Source organism: Lolium rigidum, chromosome 3, assembly GCF_022539505.1.
Source record: "Lolium rigidum isolate FL_2022 chromosome 3, APGP_CSIRO_Lrig_0.1, whole genome shotgun sequence".
In the NCBI taxonomy this organism is placed as follows: Eukaryota; Viridiplantae; Streptophyta; class Magnoliopsida; order Poales; family Poaceae; genus Lolium; species Lolium rigidum.
The window spans coordinates 260336451-260350394 of NC_061510.1; the positions used below are offsets into that span (position 1 = coordinate 260336451).

The 13944-nt window shown below is 41.2% G+C and overlaps 1 protein-coding gene and 1 long non-coding RNA gene across 2 annotated transcripts; both read left to right on the plus strand.

Annotated features, from left to right (window-relative positions):
• Window positions 1-511: 511 nt before the first annotated feature.
• LOC124696439 (probable serine/threonine-protein kinase PBL28) lies at window positions 512-4848 on the plus strand (the record flags this gene model as incomplete). The annotated part of the gene is made up of 6 exons (XM_047229171.1): window positions 512-849; window positions 1592-2625; window positions 3027-3235; window positions 3327-3441; window positions 4491-4707; window positions 4794-4848. Coding segments are annotated over exons 2-6 (1578 nt in total), but the record flags the coding sequence as incomplete, so codon positions are not given.
• A 7-nt stretch (window positions 4849-4855) lies between these two features.
• LOC124699388 lies at window positions 4856-13035 on the plus strand. Its single transcript, XR_007001376.1, has 3 exons — window positions 4856-4918; window positions 4999-5085; window positions 12909-13035. It is a non-coding gene; the product is annotated as an uncharacterized LOC124699388 (long non-coding RNA).
• The last annotated feature ends 909 nt before the right edge of the window (window positions 13036-13944 follow it).

The window sequence follows — 13944 nt, forward strand, 5'->3', positions numbered from 1 at the left end:
GTGACAGACATTCGATCCATTGAATTCTGGGCTTAGAAACACCCACTTCACACCCTAAGACCCCAGCCAGATTAGTGGCCCTTGCTTCTGATATACTGTATATTAATTGGGGCTAAACAAGACTTGTGGTAATTAACTCAAGACCAGCATATTGCGCAGAAGTCTCAAGAAGCCCCTGTATGCAAAGTAGTTGAGTAATAGACGCCTGCATGATGATTAGCAAATCATCCGCGTACTGAACAATTGGAATGTCCCGGTGTCCATTAAGAACAGGTAGCTGGAACAGACCCAGATCATGCACCTTATTTATCACTTCTGTAAAAGCTAAGACAAATTAAAGAGGGGGCAGAGGGTCTGCTCGACGAACTCCCCTTCTGCAGTGATTTTTTCCCTGGGAACTCCAGTAAGAAGCACAGCCGAGGTGCCTAAGCTGTTCTCAACCCAACCCAAGTGGTGGATGAACTAAGGTATATTCTGCAGGAAGATAAGAGTAGGGTTACAATTGAAACGGTCGCCATCTGGATGAAAACTCCCTCTTACATATCTATCACCGTTTACAGGCAATGTGGGAAGGAAGTACCGGTTGCAAGGAAGTTGTTCATGCTTCTTCCTTCATTGACTTTTTTGTTGGCAAAATAAATCAGCAAGTAGACAATTGTTTGTTATGCTTCTTCACTCATTGACTTTTCAACAATACACGAAAGTCGTCTCCATCCATGGTATCGCCCATTGCAAAATAGTTGGCGACATGTGTGCCTAGTTGACTATGCTGAAGGACATCTCAAACTAGCAAGCTAGCTGGACCACAGGCTGATAATTTGAGGGAGCTCTTCTACAACGAAGAAACAGGTACGAATTGTTTGTCTTATCATGATGATTTACTTAATCATGAGATTATATTTATGTATCTGGGCACAATATTTAGGGGTGAATTTTTCCATTTAGGCAACAATAAGTATGCTCGGTTGCTTTCAAGATCTAATGGTTTCTTGTGGTGGCAGTTTCTCAACTAACTAGATCGAAGCTGCCTCAAATGCCTGGCTTATCCAGGAGACGCAGCCGAATAGGGGAAGCTTCTTGCTATTTCGTGGGTTCGAGTTAAGGGTTTGCTACCAAAGTAGGTAGGAGTAGGGGTGTATTATGTGTATATCAGGTATAGAATTTGAAATTCTGATTGCCTAGCCCCCAGTTCGTGCCATCTTGTCACACCTTTCTTCTCCATCCCCTGCCATTAGTACTTATCAAACTCATATCCTAATTGAAAAGATGCTTCTAGATGCCAATCCCATTCCAGGTACGATAATCTGTTCGTGGTAATGGCCACATTTATCTTTTCTTGTATCAAGCTCTGCACCTCCTACTATGTGCTACTTGTAAGTTGTAAGGATATGCTGGAGGGTTCTTCGACATCGACATTTTCTTTTGAAAAGAATCAGAATAACCATATTTTATATTATTTTAAAATGAACTTTCTTGCAGCCAAAGATAAAATCAATTTGCAAAAGAGATCAAGATTTCCTCAGCCTCACTGATATTAGTATGCCATTGTTTTTTCTTTGAGAATATAATACTAGTCTGCATTGTGATACAGCCAAGCCAATGTTCCCTGTTTTGCAAATCTAGTCTTGGTTTGCAGTTTGCAAATGGATTACCAATGGAGCAACCTTAGGGATTTCCTTCAAACAAATGTACAAGAGGTGCGTGAAAGATCATACAGCAACTATAACCTAATATTTTACACGCAAAAAGAGATAGAGGACATTACCAATGGATATTCTACCGTATTGGGAGAAGGGGGATTTGGTATGGTTTACAAAGGAATATTAGATGATCAGCGTCCAGTTGCAGTAAAAAGGTTCAAAAATGAAACCAAGAAGGAAGATTTTGCCAAGGAGGTGACTGTGCATTCTCAGATAAACCACAAGAATGTTGTCAGACTGTTAGGTTGCTGCACGGATGATAATGCTCTTATGATTGTTATGGAATTTATCTGTAATGGAAACCTCTACAACATGCTTCACGGCAGCAATGAGGCCGGTCTTGTCCCTTTCCCTTTGGAAAAACGTCTGGACATTGCGGTTGAGTCAGCTGAAGCACTATCCTGCATGCATTCAATGTATAGTCCTGTCCTTCATGGTGACATCAAACCGGCTAATATATTGTTGGACGAGAACTGCTTGCCCAAGATATCTGATTTTGGAATAGCAAGATTGCTTTCTACTGGTGATGCCCAGCATACAGAAACTGTCATAGGTCCCATAGGTTACATGGATCCTTTATACATAAATAGTGGGAAATTAACTCCAAAGAGTGACGTGTATAGCTTTGGAGTTGTTTTGCTAGAAATAATTACGAGAAAAAAGGCGGTCGACGGGAACACTATCCTTACTCAAAGTTTCAATGAGGCCTTTGGAAAAGGGAAGAAGGTGAGACACTTGTTTGATGAGAAAATTTCGTCTGGAAAAAAGAACACTAAGCTGCTTGAAGACGTTGCAAAGCTAGCAATTGAGTGCTTGAGATGGAATGACAACCTGCGCCCACAAATGATAGAAGTGGCTGATAGACTAAGGATGATTAGAAAAGCTCTGCACAAGCTCAGGGGCAGACATAGTGCTGGGTTTTCAGGTAATAAGGGAAAGTTCTTTAGGGTTGCCTAATCTCCTAGTACAGTAGCTTTTATGGCTATTCTTTGCTCAGTTCGAAAAATGGGTATTCTTTGTCTTCATTTAGCTATGTGCACCTGCACTCAAATGTTCTATGCACTTAGGTTCTGTTTTTCTTACAAAAAAGAAATAGTTGAATTTAACCAACACAATACCTGTTCACAATTTTTCATTGGAGGGTATGTGGTTTCGCTTTGTTTAAACCATAAGAATTTTGGTAAGTTGGTTTGCAATTCAGTAAAAAATACTCATTAAAACGTAGGAAGCAGTAAACAGTAGCACCACTAAATCAAAAGTGTCTTGAGTACCTTACCATATCCAAATATTAGTTTTTTGAATGGTTTTAAGATTTTCTCTTAGCAGGCAGCAACTATGTCGACCCCTCCAGCAAAACTCCGCCAACTTCGCCCATTATTACACTGGACAAACTGAAGAGCGTAAGCAAGAACTTGATGCCTCCTGATGTGCTAGGATGTGTCCCATACACTACTTTTTTCCTTGGAACCACAGGTGGCAACAGACGTGTGATAAAGAAGCTCGATGCCTCACTTTTTGAGGAATTCCAGGACCAGGTCCCCCTCTGCGCCTAGTATTTTTCAAATTTTCTTCTATTTATTTAGTCTAGCAAGGATTGATTTCATTTTAGTTCCACTTCCTTTGCAGGTTCCGATCATTTCAAAATTGAAGCACGAGAATGTTGTCCACCTTTTTGGGCACTTTGTTGAAGGGAACGTTCATGTTCTTGCATATGAGTATGCAACAATGGGCTCCTTGCACGGTATTCTTCATTATGTGTTTTTTTATGTAACCATCCCATTCATTAAGATCAGGAAAGCAAAAGAAAAGTGCTCCATAGGTTTCAACATCTAGACAGACACACCATTTTTCGAGAATGGAAGATTTATTAATAAAATCCACTGTTACATCACAAACATGGTGATAAAACTCACAGCCTCACCCCTGGTCTCTGCATGGCTAGGTTGCACACGGCCACAATCGGCTTCACAACTAAAAACACAGATCATACCTTTAGTTGGTTATTATAATAAGGGGATGCATGTGACCTTTCCCTCCAATGGTGGGAGTTAACATTCACTCTGTTATAGGCGGAGAGACTTGTAAACAATCTTTCCATGGTTCAAAATTTTAAAATTAATCATCTCTAGAACCGTTAATCCTATTGTGACAATCCCTCTTCACTGCTCAGTTCGTATTGACGAGGGATTCAAAACAAGATCCCATCTTAATATGTTTTGACGAAACTTTTTTCTCGACGTCAGTTTACCAGGCTATAGTATTGTAGCTACCAGGTATCTAGTAAATTTCACCACTCAAATTGTACATAGTTACCAGATAACTTTTACATTTTTTTGTCATAGCAATTATCTACATGGAGTGGATATTTTATCCAGTCTAAACACATAAAATATGACATTATGATAATGCAAGGCTTACATGTGTGAGGAGTGAAGTTATAAAAGCCTGGCAAACATTTGATTTTAACTTGGCAACCAACATTGGATAACTTGGTGACCAAATGACTATAATCTGGCAACTAGTGCCAAAACATATGAACATGGGATCTAGTTTCAAAAATCTCGGTGAAAAAACTAACCTTGAAAGCGGGTATAAAATTTGACTTACCATTTAAAAGATAAAATATTTTAGAGTTTGAAAACCCAAAGTAATTCCGCATGGAAGCTGTTTTGCATGCATGCATGGTTGGGTTGCCATATTATATTTGTGCACACGCACCGCTCTAGATAGCACAATCCTAACAGTCTTATTTTTGCAAGCAACTGTGCCTAATCTTTTTCATGACTACAGATGGAATACGACGGCGTGCTCTATCATGGAAGCAGCGGGTGAAGATCGTCTTAACTGCTGCAAAAGGGCTTGAATTTCTCCACGAGAAAGCAGAGCCTCCCATCATCCACAGCAACATCAAATCCAGAAACATACTTATCTTTGAGAACGATGTTGCAAAGATTGAGTACCTTGGTGTCTCTGGAGACCCTTGTACGAGTGACTATGATCCATTCGAGTATGCGACTAATATTGACCAAATGCTTTGGTGCTTTATTATTCTCTAGCTTATGTATTTTCATAATTAATGTTTCTCGGTGTCAGGGAGTTCAGCATGAAGTGTGATATCTACAGCTTTGGGGTGGTGCTATTGGAAATTTTAACTCGGGCAACTAGCTGAAGATTGTAATTTACCGGGACAGAGCAAGTATAGACCACTAGTGACATGGGTATGGAAGCTCTAACGAATACAAATTCTTGGGAAGATGTATTATGCATCAGCTAAACTATGATGATACTAAATCTGCAGACTATACAAAAAATTAGCACAGGAAATGTGGAGCAATGCGTGGATCCATCGCTTGGAGGGCTATACTCTCTTGAGGCTGTTGACGAGGTGATATTCTTGAACCTATTTTCTGTTGTGTTCACAGTGAGCAATCTAGGATGGATGCACTTTTAGTAATACTAGGAAGTTTGTTGCAGCGGCAAGCGGCGCCCTTGGTTGTTAGATTGTTTTTTTGTAGTATTTTATATATGAGTTGCTGAAGTACAACAAAAGTATTCGTGTGAAAGTACTGATTAAGAAACGTAAAAGTGGTTTTATAATGCAATGGTTTATATTTTTTCTCCAGCGCCTATAGGTATCGCTAGAAAAAAAGATTTTCTCGCAAAGAAAGCACATACTAGATATTCTTCCTTAATAGGGATCTCAACGGCGGGAAGAAGAAGTGAAAGTGGAAGGATGGAAAGACAAAAAAGATAAAAATGTAAATTCACTTGTTTGAAACATCTAAAAGGTAGCCTTTATCATTAGAAGTTGTATTTTCGGTGGTCCTAAGAAAGGAAACATAAAACAGGGAAGCGTTAATTGTGAGGCCATAAAAAAAGTGGGTAGTATGAAAAATAACACCGAACGGTTGTAGGCAATGAAAAAAGGGGGGTAATATGCTAGTAGCACTACACAGAAGTTGTAGTGCCCGGAGCAAGGACAGCGTGCAGCGGTTAAAAGATTTGACGTACGATGGAGCAAGTTTTTTCACAAATACTGAAAAGATGGCAATAGTATTTTTGTTGACTAATAGAGGAAGCGGATGGTGGAGTATATTTGTTTCAGGAATTGCCACGGAAGAAAATGATAGTATTTTCTGTGGTAGAAAGAGGTAGCGGGTGATGGAGTAAGTATATATTTCTAAAGGTACCAAGGTACCGAAGAAGAAGGTCATAGTATTCTTCCTAGACGAAAGAAACGATGTACAGTGGAGTAAGTACCGTAGAAGAGCACGACTTTATTTTCCCAGGTAAAAGAGGTGGCGAATGTTGGATTTTTTGGAATTACTGACCAAGAATTATGCATTGGTGAAGAATTATTTACGGGTAATTATTGAGCAAAGTTACGGTTGAGGTTGAAGATTTGTGTAAAAATTGTCGCGTTTGTGCACCGTTGAGAAATTACCATTGTGGAATATGCGCCCTGAAAGAATTACTATTAGGTAGTTAACGCCCTGTTTCGTAGTTGACATCGGCAAATTACTATTAACGTTCAAGATTTCTACCGATAAATTGCTTTTGGAAAAAATATAGGTAGTTACCGTGTCACGGAGAACTACTGCGAAAAAGTTAACGCGGCAAATTAGATTGCCGCTAAAGAATTATGATCGGTGAAGTGTTACCTGTAGGTAACTTAATTACTATATAATATTTCTACCAACGAATTACTGCGAAAAATTATTATCAAAACTTTAAAAAGTTACTATTTAATTAAAAAAATAGATGGCATTGTGCACTGTTCATACACATGAATACTGTCCGACCAATGAGGTGAGGGCAAAAGCCATCGGCTTTTATATATAGTAAAAGTTGATTTTGAAAAAAATATAGGTAGTTACCGCATCACGGAGAAGTACTGCATAAGTAATTAAGACGAAAAATTAGATTGCCGCTAAAGAATTATGATCTGGTGAAGTACTACCCACAGGTAACTAAATTACTGTATAATATTTCTACCAATGAATTACTGTGAAAATTGTTATCAAAACTTTAAAAATTAATTGACTTTTAAAAAAGCAAAAAAAGATGGCACTGTTCATGTGCAATGTTCATAGACATGAGCCCGATCAGAGGTGTGGGCAAAAGCCATCGGCTTTTATATATAGTAAGTATATTACTATAGCCTTTTCGCATAAGCAAATGAACGTACTCTTGGAGATAGTAACCAACAATGGGTACTCTAGACAAGCACACTTAAACCTATCGTCCTTCAGGATGAAAGTTTCAACCAACAATGGGTACGGGAAATCACAACGATATTTTTCTATTTAGAAGGCATATATTTTCTATCCCGTATTAGAACTACGTTCTCAATCACATGTAGCATTGAACAAAGTTTAGCACAGACAATTCCAACCATGGGAACATCAGCTGGACGAGATGTGTTGGTGGTGATGTCGCTGACTGGTAGTGGGACACGTAGGAATCATTTTTTTTCCCGAGGAACGGCTCAAAGAGGGGTGGGTAGGATGCATCTGTAATTTATCTAAGAAGAGAGGATTATCCTAGTTTATGAGGAAAACTAGACCGAAAACCATACAATGTATGTTTTTTTCAAGAGAAAACACGAGCAAGCCAGGGCGTATGGGAATTCGCCTTGACGCTTGTATCGTTCCCATCTCGGGGTCCATTGTAGCAACAGGTCTTCACCAGGGGATGTGCCAGATACCACTCTGGAAGCCGGGTACATAGGAGTAGCCTTGCCCGGCCACGGACAGTGTCCCACCATGCTTATTGGAGGAAATCCTGCATAGATGCACCATGCATAACGTTTGGAAATTCGTATTATTTGTTTTTTTGATACACGATGAAACATGATGGCACATTTTGAAACAAAACAAACATGACATAACCAAAATAAACCCTAAATAAACATTATGTAACATTCTTAAACATGACAAGCTTCGACTACATGCACGGTATCTCCCGTGCATGGTACAAAATCCACTATCTCCTTATTTTCGAGAACTCGCAGGAGATCTGCGTGTCATTTCATTAAGTGAATAGGAGATAACGGTTACAATTACAGGCCACTAATGACCAATAGACCTCCACCACACACACCACCTCACGGTGGCCAAAACCTAGGTCACTCCCCTCGCTGCCCCACGCCAGGGGTCCTTATGAGTTGTGCTTGGGTTCCTGCAAGTCCTCTCTAGAGGGTCATTGTCATTGTTTACTTGCTCAAAGATAACTTCAGCCTCTTGGTCAACTCCACCATCCCCTCCAAACCCAAGGGGGTCCATAATGGGTCCATAGATCATAGCTAATAGTATAGTCAACTAATGGCTATATGTAGCTTCCATATCATCTAGTCATTGTTTATAGTCACTCATTATAGTAAGATAGGCTGTAAGGTTGGTTATTATACTTCTAATTTTTACAACCTTCTCCATATCTATTTCTTCACATTTATTACATTTGTCTAGAAGCATGCTTAGAGGTGGGTTCTTGCATAAGAGTCCACTCTCCTAACTTTTTTCATGCCTCTCACGCACATGAGCAAAATGCCACATAACTCTATAAGCCACTTATTATACTTACTCTATGGGTGATAAGCAGATCAATCAATACTAGAATAAACCAGTATGTCTGCTACCAAAGTTACTACAGGACATGCCAAAAACACGCTCGTGGAGATTGTTTAAGCCCATATAATGACTTTCTCAACCTAAGGGCCTTCCCCTTGAGTCTGAGATGTATCAAAGCCAGGTGGAATTCCCATGTACACTTCCTCCTTAAGATCATCATGCAAGAATGCATTTTTGACATCCAATTGATCAATGGCCAACCAAAGTTACCAGCGCAAGAAATAAGAGGTCTTAATGTACTCATCTTTGCAACAGGTGCAAATGTCTCATCATAGTCAATCACATAGGTTTCACAGAACCCCTTGCCACCAACCTCGCCTTTTATCGTTCTATTTTCCCTTTTGGGGATTACTTCACGGTATACACCCATTTGCATGTAACTAGACGTTTTTCTGTTGGAGAGAAACATGATCTCATGTCGTGTTCCTGTCAAGAGCTTTCATTTCCTCCAACATGAGCTCATACCACTTTGGGTCTTATTTTGTTGCTTTCCAATCCCATGGGATTATCACAGATTGTAATGAAGCAATGAAGGCTCTATACCCGGATGATAGAGAGTCACATGACACATAGTTTGCAATATCATTCTCAAACATGTATCTTTTAGGAGGCTTTTCTAGCTTATCTCGTGGCTCTTTCCTCGAGGCAATAGGCAAATTCAATGAAACATCAATGACACATGGCTCAATCTCGTATGAGTGGACTTCATCGACCACTAGAAACCGTTGTCGATGATGTTGCTCCCTCCGGTCCTCGGACCTCACAAGTTGTTCGTGTTTGTTGTTGTTCATGATGCAATTGCCTCCTCGTATACACCCTCAAATTTTCTTCCTCATTTGGCTTTCTCCATCCCTTCACTCATAGGGTTTCTCCTTGTATACACCCTCAACATTTCTTCCTCATTTGGTTTTCTCCATCTCTCTTCACTACTAGGATATGGAATTGAACCAACCACAACTCTAGGTTCATCTTCCTTTGCCCTCAAGGGTTCACTATCCCCCTCTTGACTAGCATCACTTGTGCTAGGAGAGTTAAAGTCAAACAGCGATCTGGGATCATTCTTCTCTCCATAGAACGGCTCAGATTCTCTGTGTCATATCCATGCTCACAAGTGTTGTCCGCTCACTAGGACTCCAACTCTTGTCCTGGTGGATATCCCATGAAGATGCACTTCACATATCGTGGATCCAACTTTCCTACTCAAGGTCTGTGGTCTCGAACAAAGCATGTACATCAAAACACCTTTGGTGGAACAATGAACTTATTTTTCCCATAGATCATTTCATATGTTGTCTTCATCCCAAGAAATCGTGATGGCATCCGATTGATGTGATAAGTAGCATTCCAGCATATATTGATTCTTTCTTTCAGCTACTCCAATATGTGGAGAAGAAGTATTAGGGCACGAAGTTTGATGAAGTACTTATTTTTCTTAAAAAAATTGCCAGAGTCGTGGTTCACATACTCTGTTCCATTATCAGGCCTGATAATTTGAACATCAATGTTGAAACGATTTTGGATATACGCATGGAAGTCACTGAAAACATCTAAGCACCTTTTATGTTTCATGAGATGTATCCAAATCATCCAGAAGTAACAATCAATGAAGATGACAAAATACTTCGTTCCACTAACAAAGATCACGGAAGTCCAGACATTAGAGTGAATTAGTACAGTGGGGGACGTGCTCCGTAATCCGCGGCTCACATATGATGTCCTGGTGTGTTTTCGATACTCACATGCATCACACATAAGTTTGTTTTTATCCATATTCATTTCTTCGGGAAATGTCTTACTCATAGTATCAAAGGAATATGGCCTAGGTGACAATGTTGGAATATCACTCTGGCATCATCATCACTTGCAACGACTGATAAAGCGGTGAATCAGGCATCATCAGTGTCCTATATGTCCATGTACTACAATCCCTTATGTCTCACACCTATCCCAAGACTCATTCCAGTCTTTCTCTCCTCAACTATACAATTTGTCGATTGGCTATTATTTTACAATCAGCATCGTCAACCAAAGAGCTCATAGATACCAAACTAAACAGAAAAGATGGAACGTGTAACACTGAAGATAATGTAATAGACGAAGTGCATTTCACCGTGTTGGCCCCTTTGAAAGGTTGGTAAGTTCCATCAGCGGTTTGTATGGTATCTTTGTTCATGCGTGGATATGGAGCATATGATGCAACATACTAAAGCTGCCCGTGACATGTGCAGATGCTCCCGAATCAAGTATCCAATTTGAGCGGGAATTTTCATTTGAACTAGAAGCATGATTCGGGGTACCACTTCCAGTATGAGCAAGGTTGACAAGAATTGTCGTTTTCCCGCTTTGCATGGCTAGAAATGCACATTTGATCCCATGTGCATATGCTCCTGTAGTCCTGCCACCGTAAAATGTATTTTAAAGTGTCAAAAAATTTCAAACAGAAATTTGGCGCGCACATATCGACATTCTACATGCGCAATCGACTTATTTTGTGTCGTGTGTAAAAAAAAGATAAAGAAATGTCTCACGAAGAGCCTTTTCCTAGCACCAAATTTTGTCTTTTTATATATGATACCAAAGATGTCAGTTTTTCATGAAAAACTTTACGAGGACATAGAACATCAAGATGTAACATTTTTTGCCAATTTTTTTTGACATTTTGAAATGGGTTTAAAATGCATTTAAAAGATCAGGAGCATATGCACCTGGGTGCAAAAACACCATGTCCCATTTCTGAACTTCTCTTTAATTGTCTCATTTTTTTCCAAATCTTTGGTTGCAATTTCAAGCACCTCTCCTGAATCCTTTGCCTTCACAGTTAAATTCTCCACTTTCTTCACCTTCATCAACTGATGCAAATTTTCAATCAATTTCTCATCTCTTGAGTTTCTCCCATAGTTCACCGTCATCGGTTCTGGCTTGCCTACCTTCTACGCCTCTGTCTCCAAGCACTCCACCAATCCTTCCTTCACTGATACTTGTGCACGCTGCTGGCCGCGGTCTCCGCAGTCTCCAATTTGGGCAGAGCACAGTCCGCCTCCTACTCCACAACCACCAGGACCAAGCGCCGCCTCCAAGACCAAGTGCAGCCGTCGCCTTGTTCGCCGGCCGGCTCCGCACCAGAATACCTCGGCGGCTCGACCTGGGCCTGCTGCCCCCTTGCCCGGGTCTTGTCCTCACGTCCCTGACTGTCCAGAGCTCTGCCGCACACTGCCGATTCGATTCACCGCCAGGGACCTCGCTGCTCATTCCAGCTTTGACACCATCCGGAAAATTTCTGGAATTCACTATTCACCTCTAGCTAGCTACAAGCAGTGGCGGAGCTTAGTTGGGGCCGAACTGGGCCGTGGCCCGCCCAAATATTTTGCAAAACTTCCTATCTGTAGGAGGCCCAACCCAGCTGTAGCCTTTACGCTGCCTCTATCTCTCGTTACTGTCGACTCTCTTTGACAGAAGACATGGCCATGGAGGAGGACGAACAAGGTTTAGAGATTGAGACAGAGAAACAGGTGGGAATCGGGTGAACGAGTGGAGCAAGGGAGGAACAGAAATGCGACGCACCTCCCGCGGCAAGGAGCATCCGGGAGTTCGCCGCAGGCATGGCCCTGGCCGCAGCGCACAGGCAGTTGGGCACCGGCCAGAGTTCCAGCAGTCCGATTGCCCTGCCCATGTGATTTTACTTCTTTGCCAAACTCGTTGATAGCATTTTAGTAGAAATTTAATACAGTAGCATTTAGCAGAGATTGCAACGGAAATGGGAAAGACCACTCAAGAAAAGAATTTAGGACTACATTGTTTTGAAACGAAAACAAGATTATGTTGAAGCGCCACGCCGCTACCAGAGATTATGTAATCATTTTTTTTGAATTTTCTGGCCCGCCCATAGATTATGTTGAAGCTCCGCCACTGGCTACAAGTATGAGTACATGTAAACTAGGAGTGCAGTAGTGGACCTTTGGGGTAACCACCAAGGTTTTCTTTCTCGGACAACTTTTTTTACCAGAGGTCCGACGCACAGAAAGAACACATACACACATACACACTCAGACTCAGGCCGACAAAAAAAAACAGAAGAGAGGAAAAACTGGGACAGCCTTACCAGATGAAAAGTATACCACCCTACATTTGGTTTTCAATTCCTCGAGGAAAAACTGGGACAGCCTTGCACGTCAAATCCATTCTCGCAACTCCTACCATAACATCTCTTGTGGTCTTGCTTCGTCTGAGAATAGTGTTGCGCTAGCCATGGTCCAGCTACAGCAGCTCCCATGCTCCACTTCTGCCACGTTTTATGGGATGTGTACAGTTCGATCTGTCGCATATGAAAGGCTGAAACCATTATACAAGGATTAAAAGGCCTTACATTTTTTGCCAAACAAAACAGGTCTTATACATGATAAAGAACCAAATGTAGCTATGTCTCGAGAAAGCGCTATAATGTTGTCCAGAAGTATTCAATGTTACATTTTTTTGCGAATGAACGTTGCAATGTTTCTTGGTTCTTTGTTTCATAAGTCAAATAAATTATTTTCTTGGTATTTGTTTCTCACCTGATTCTTTGATGTATTTTGGCTAGCAGATGGCTTCACTTGCAGCAGACTGTGTGCAGGGCAATGCGAATTCCCGGCCCAGCATGAGCAAGGTTGTCGAGACTTTGAGCTCCTTATCGACCATCACGTCAGGCAGTCTACCCAGAGAAATCCCCCGGAGAACCCCGCCCCCGCCCCCGCCCCCGTCCCCGTCCCCATCCCAGCCCCGCTGGTATTGGTTTGGTGGTGTCCTATATGCTTCTACAGAGGGCGTTGTCTACGACACTCCGTCCTCAATATAACATCCTTGCAATTTGATTGTAATGTTGGGTCTCGCATATGAGGTGCCGAAGCATCTACTGTGGCAGCGCAATTGCTCGTTATGTTATTTTTATAACATTGCATTATGAACTCAGCTATTTATGGGCTGGTGGGTGACTTTGTAGGGGAAGGAAGATTATCATCAGTGCCATCGAACCTTGGACTGATGCATTGACGAGGCATGTGACTTTCATTTGTGATTTGGTTAATTTAAAAACGTCAGCCTCTCTAGTAGGCGCATGTTCTCTGTAAATAAGCATTGGTGCTCAAGGCAAAACCAATTTCTGCAAAGCACCCTTCTTTCTAAGCACCTTGTGTTGCGGATGGCTTTGCTCTGTTACCTGAAGCCATTCGAGAAACCTACTTCTGACGAGCTCGCGTCGGTTGTGTTTCTTTTTTGTAGGCGTCCTTTTGTTCTTTCTCAATTATTCAGCATGAACCAGCTTCTCGTTACCTCTCTTCTAATGTGATGGCTTTATGTGTTGTCATACGAAGCGAGGTCAGTGTTTTGTCCACCTTATGGTATGCAATTACGTCGCCCGTGGCCAAGTGTTTTCGTTAGAAAGAGCATGCATAGATAATTTGGCAAAGCAAATATAGGGCTTGTTTGATTCGCTGGATTTTCATAACGCAGGAATAGGAAAAACATAGGATTGGAATGGCATGTCCTCTCTAATTCTGGATTGGGAAACTTGATTTTGAATTTACAAAGCGTTTGATTGCGTAGGAAAGCCAAAGGAATTGTAGAAAGAGGTTGTAGTGAAG